The sequence below is a fragment of the Sinocyclocheilus rhinocerous genome, unplaced genomic scaffold (genome assembly GCF_001515625.1).
Source record: "Sinocyclocheilus rhinocerous isolate Xijiao unplaced genomic scaffold, SAMN03320098_v1.1 scaffold1349, whole genome shotgun sequence".
In the NCBI taxonomy this organism is placed as follows: Eukaryota; Metazoa; Chordata; class Actinopteri; order Cypriniformes; family Cyprinidae; genus Sinocyclocheilus; species Sinocyclocheilus rhinocerous.
Genome location: NW_015650713.1, coordinates 91,080 through 97,239, shown reverse-complemented (window position 1 = coordinate 97,239; position 6,160 = coordinate 91,080). Strand labels below are relative to the sequence as shown.

General features: G+C 37.2%; 1 protein-coding gene across 1 annotated transcript in view; it reads left to right on the top strand.

Moving 5' to 3' along the window:
- The window catches only part of LOC107712492 (serine/threonine-protein kinase PAK 3), a 126,877-nt gene that overhangs the window by 68,108 nt on the left and 52,609 nt on the right, over positions 1-6,160 (top strand). Inside the window, exons 9-11 of the mRNA XM_016517763.1 lie at positions 963-1,011; positions 1,106-1,218; positions 1,915-2,032. Coding sequence (XP_016373249.1) covers positions 963-1,011; positions 1,106-1,218; positions 1,915-2,032 — 280 coding nt within the window. The remainder of the gene's footprint in view (positions 1-962; positions 1,012-1,105; positions 1,219-1,914; positions 2,033-6,160) is intronic.

Below are 6,160 nucleotides of genomic sequence, written 5' to 3'. Positions count from 1 at the left end.
TTTAAGAATGAAATCATTTACCTGTTGAGAGTGTGTTGACAGTCTGTGTAGTTGGATCACTGAACTCCAGAAATTCAATAATGAGGTGCTTTGACAGTTACAGATTTAAAAAACAAAAGGGCGGGAACAAAGAACCCTAAACTCTAAGACAAAGAACCATTTCAGCATGAAAGGGTTCTTCAGAATGCTATGGTTCTAAATAAAACATGCATGTAAAGAACCTTTAAAGAACCATCTTTTTTTAGAGTGTACTGTGTACTTTAACATTTGATACAATTTACTTATTAAGAGTGTACATGTGTATTATAAGTAACATTTGTAGTTACACTGTTAACTGTTAATGTACCCCTAACAGTAACCCAAATATTTCATTCTAATCCTATACTATACCTCAAACTCATTCCTTCAAATGTGGGAATTTTCCAGAAAATTTTGTTACACCGTAAATCTATAGTCGTTTAGGTATTTAATGTTAAGTAGTTAAAGCCACCTAATATAAAGGGTGACTGTTTTATGTATGTTTTATGTTCTGCGGCTGCATGCTCACAAATTGTTTGTGGGTGCTCAGCCATTAGCACCCATTTTTTATTTTTTTTTTTGACTGATTGATTGAATTTACTTGTTAAATGTAAATGGTCTTGTGGTGCAACAAATGCATTTGTAAAAACACAAATGTAGTCTTTCAAACAATATGACATTATTAAAGCTAAATTATAAAAAATGTTGTTTAAAGTAGTTTTAGAAAGTATAGCTTGTCTCACATGTCAAATACCCATATACACATGTACATATTTCTTGAGAGGTGGTCTGAGAGCATTACAAAAATTCTAATTGCTAAATTAAATGCTGAAAAATAATATAATCCAAGGCTGCCCCCTATTGGTCATTGATTCATGTATGAGTCACTACAATTTAGTACTACAATTTACAAGTTTTCACCTGCTTCTTTGCTTTGTTTTTAGGGCATCTGGGACAGTATACACCGCTATCGATATTGCCACAGGACAAGAGGTTAACCAGATTGTTTCAGTTTTAAGAAAGCATCCACATTTGCAATATTGGCCTCCTTCCCTTTGCTGACCTCTGTTCCTTTTACTTTGTTCAGGTGGCAATCAAACAGATGAATCTGCAGCAGCAGCCAAAGAAAGAGCTCATTATTAATGAGATCCTTGTGATGAGGGAAAACAAAAACCCCAATATAGTCAACTACTTGGATAGGTACAACCTTCAGTCTTAATATATATTAACTGATTAACATGTTAATGTATACCTGTGTGTGTGTGTGTGTGTGTGTGTGTGTGTGTGTGTGTGCGTGCATGCGTGTGTGTGTGAATATGGCTATTTGGCCTTATTCGTGAACATAACAAATTTCAATGTACATTGTTCATAAAAGCATTTTCAGACAGAATGTGAATACTCAATTTAATGGTCGAAAGAAAATGGACTACAAATAACAGAAATCTATATTTAGAGGAAAAAGCAGTAAATTCAAAATGTGAGATTAATTGGGATAATGCCAAACTTAATTAATATAAGTTGTTTTATGCTGTTGATAGCCATAATGTTTATTTAATAGCACATACATAAACATTTTTAACAAATGTTTTGTTAACATTTGTACTGTATTGTTTTCTCAATTGGATTAAATGTTTCTGCTAGTATTCTCATTTGTACATCTTTTTAGATAAAAAAAAATCTAATAAAAAAATCTTCATAAAAATTAATAAATCTGCTATTTGAATAATTGTAAATAACATTAAAAATATTTAGCAAAGCATTAAACTTTTTGCTCAACCTGAAATACTGAAAACTACCTATATAGATACCATATAGGTACCATATTTTACTACCATCTTTGCATTCAGGGGTCCGGTTGATGCCTGTAATATGAATGTTTTCATCTTTCTGTCTCAGTTATCTAGTAGGAGATGAGTTGTGGGTGGTGATGGAATATTTGGCAGGTGGTTCACTTACTGATGTGGTAACCGAGACATGCATGGATGAGGGACAGATTGCTGCAGTGTGTAGAGAGGTAACATATACACACAAATTGCACAACATATAGTAGAGTGTAATGTATATAGTATATTTAGGGGTGTAATGATACTCTCATGTCATGATTTGGTTTGATTTGGTACAATCCTTTAACGATACTTTAAACAAAGCTAAAATAAAAAATATTACATCCAAAACTTGAACAAACTTGGTCCTTCACCTTCATGCACAGGGCAATGGTGATGCAAAAATAGAAATATTCTTAATTCTACATAGCTAAAAATACAGAATTATGCTATACCTATATGCTCTATCACGAACAACATACATTTAAAAAATGTATTTCAATATTAGTTTTTTTTTTTTTTTTGCATGCACAGGGCAATGGTGATGCAAAAATAGAAATATTCTTAATTCTACATAGCTAAAAATACAGAATTATGCTATACCTATATGCTCTATCACGAACAACATACATTTAAAAAATGTTTTTTAAATTTTTTTTTTTTTTTTTTTTTTGTCAAGCTCTACATCACTTTCACAGCAGCACAGAATGTGGAGCATGAATACTATCCACCTTTTTCCTGAGTAACTGATGAGTGCCGCCATGATGGATTCTAACTTCTGTCTGGGTGCTCTGGTCTTCTGGCTTCTGGTCTCCATAGAAATCCATGTTAAAATGGGGTAAAAAAATTGACTGAATTAATTAAACTGATGCTTTTTCAGTAACACTAAATATAAAAATGTGTGCAGTTTTAAGCTGTGCTGTAGTTGGCTGCCACAGTAACAGCAATAAGCTTAAGGAATTCCTGTAAAGTACTTGTTTTGCGCACCAGAAAATCTGACCGTGTCTGGCGTTGTATGCCTTGCATAAATGATGACGAAAGAAAACGAGCATGGCTTGCAGCGATTAAGTTAAAATACTGTGTGTGAAAAAATAAAGAAAAAGTTAATATAATGAGAGCTCTTATCATTTTGAGGACAAAATCCTGCGAACTTCGCCCTGATCAGGAGCTGTTTGTAGGATATGTGCACTCGTGTGTTTTTAATGCAGCTAACCACGGGTCACTTCATGTCACCTACCCACTCATTAAACTATGACAGGTGAGTTACAGCAAAAAGACATTTTCATTGTGACACTGTAAAGTGATGAAACTATGGCACCATGTGCTTTTTAAAACAATTTTCATAGCTTTAACGTTATATTAGCAGCTCGGAAAATATGTTAATTTGACTAGAAACACCAGAGGCCGGAAATGTAAAGCATCGTTCCAGTCGGGCGAGACTTCCGGGTTCAGGAAAAAGGTGGATTGAAAGAACTTAATACTTAATATGCATTTTAGGGATGTTCCCAGCGGGGACATTTAAAAAATTTTTTAACAGATTAGTGTCAGCTTTCCTCAGCCGATCATTATTTTACGTAAGTTGTCATGCTTGTGTCGTGCCGTAGGCGGCGGTATGCACCTTCCAGTAGGTTTGCCAAACGTCATTAAAGGAAAAGAAGAATAACAATTCCAAGAATTCCCACTTTCTTTTTTTATATATAAATAAAAGTTGATTTATACATTAATGTAATTTGGGGAAGGTGTGTTTTGAAGGGTTTTGTTTTATTTATTGAATGTTTTTATGTTTGTGTATTTTGTATAATGGCCATTATCTGTGTGTATGTGTTTCCCTTTAGGTGTTAATTGGTGCTGGTCACCAAAGTATAAAGCCTAACGGTGTGTGCAGTAGTTAGTGGGGTTCTAAGGTTGAACAGGTACTGCAGTCCATAGACCTCTGTGAGTTAGAGAGAGGCAAATGTAGTCACCTATCTTTATTGTATAATTGTTTTTTTTTTACTTTATTTTGTAATTTTGTGTTGAAAATAACATCCCTGAAAGTTGTGCTGAGGCCCGCTGCCCCATTTTTTTTTTTTTTCCTACTGGTTGAATCTTCCAGTGGTGGGATTGTGCCAGTAGGGGGCAGCAGCATAGTTTTTTTTCTTCCTTTTTTTCCTTTCATTGGTCAGAATGGGACCGAAGAGAGTTGTAAAAGATGATAAACTGGCGGCAACAAGTACAGGAGGAGTTGATGCTGAGGATCTGCCGGAGTGAATCACTATTCAAAGAATGTTACGGTAGAGGAGATACGGGACATGCTCCGTGCCCATATCAAGATGCAGCAACAGAGAGACAAACGACTTGACGAGTAGGCAGCGTGGCAGGAGACCAGATAGAATGCTCTTCAAAATCAATTTACGCTTCTTCAAGAGGAAGTACATACGAGAACAACGCCGACTTCTGTTCCTCCTTCATGTCTTCAATATACCTCTTCGGATCAAGGAGGTGGTCGAGCCAATGTACCTCAGGATTCACCATATACAGGTGCATCTCAATAAATTAGAATGTCGTCACTGTCAAAGAAACCTGGGCTTCCATACCACCTCAGCAGTGCCACAAACTGATCCCCTCCATGCCACGCCGAATTGAGGCCGTAATTAAAGCAAAAGGAGCCCCTACCACTTATTGAGTACATGTACAGTAAATGAACATACTTTCCAGAAGGCCAACAATTCACTAGAAATGTTTTTTTTATTGGTCTTATGGAGTATTCTAATTTGTTGAGATAGTGAGTTGGTGGGTTTTTGTTAAATGTGAGCCAAAATCATCACAATTAAAAGAACCAAAGACTTAAACTACTTCAGTCTGTGTGCATTGAATTTATTTATTTAATACACGAGTTTCACAATTTGAGTTGAATTACTGAAATAAATGAACTTTTCCACGACATTCTAATTTATTGAGATGCACCTGTATCGCTAGTCAAGCCGTAGAGCAGTCAAGGGCTATGACAGAGCCACGTCTACAGCCACTTAATGAAGAAGATGATGTGGAACACTTCCTTACATCCTTTGAGCAGATAGTCAGTGCATGTTGATGGCCGAGATCAGACTGTGCTATGAGGTTAGTGCCATTACTTACTGGCAAAGCTTGTAGTGCTAATGTGAACGGATATTAATGAGTCCCTTGCCTATGATTATGTGAAAGCAGCAGTTTTAAAGAAATATGATATTAATCCAGAGGCCTTTTGTTTGAGGTTTCATTACAAAGAGGTAGCAGCTGATGAGACCCCTAAGGAACTTTGTCTGCCTTAAGGATACTTTCAACAAGTGGGTACAGCCACAGAATCAGAGTAAGGAGGAAGTTGCAGAGGTGATTATTCTGGAGCAATATCTTCGTATGCTTGCCCCAGAGCTTCAGACATGGGCGAAGGAGCATAATCCTGACTCAGCAGAAAGGGCTGCAGAACTGGCAGATGTTTTTGTTGCAGCACGACGACGAGGCCAACCTTGGTCTTACAACCAATGGAAGACATTCAAAGACCCCAAAAGACCCAGAAGAGGCCTGTATCACCGACGAAGACTAGTATAACAGGAGGTAAACCTGTGAGTGATGTTGGCGGTCTTATTAGTGGGAGATTAAGGTCTAACCCCAAAGTTATTGTGTGCTATCAGTGTGGGCAGGAGGGCATACAAAGCCTAGTTGCCCTAATAAACCCTCCACACACGCAAATGTGTGGTGTACCAAGACCAGATAGCCCAACTAGTGCAGCAAAGGTTTCCATACATCATGTAACCGTAGGTTTGAATGGTTTGGAAGTAAATGCTTTAGTTGGAACTGGGAGTATGCATATTAATTTATGGAACCATACCTCTCCAGTAGTAATCAAATGTGTTCATGGTGATGAAAGGTACTATCCTACAGCTGATGTTTTTGTGGTAGTGCAAGGACAGTCTTACCTCTTGGAAGTAGGCCTTTCACCGGATTTGCTTTACCCTATGGTGCTGGGTCAAGATCTGCCTGTCTTGTTTGATCTTTTTCCTTTGCCGGTTTGTAATATGGCTGTGTAGGGAGGATGGGGTAGGATTACTTGAAGCCTTACCATTCTTTGATGTAGTCCTAGAAGCAGATCCTGGTAAAACTAATCTAGGACCCAGAGGAAGAGAGAAAAGATTCGTCATGTAGGGGTGAGTGAAAAGGAACTTGCTCCTGAGAATACATTGGGTTATAAAGTACCCCAAGATATAATACAATTGCAAATGAATGCCTGCAAAGTGGGTGCCCTGTATAGTTTGGTAGAGAAGAGTACATTGATAGGCCAGGCAGAGGTGAACAGTAGTCAT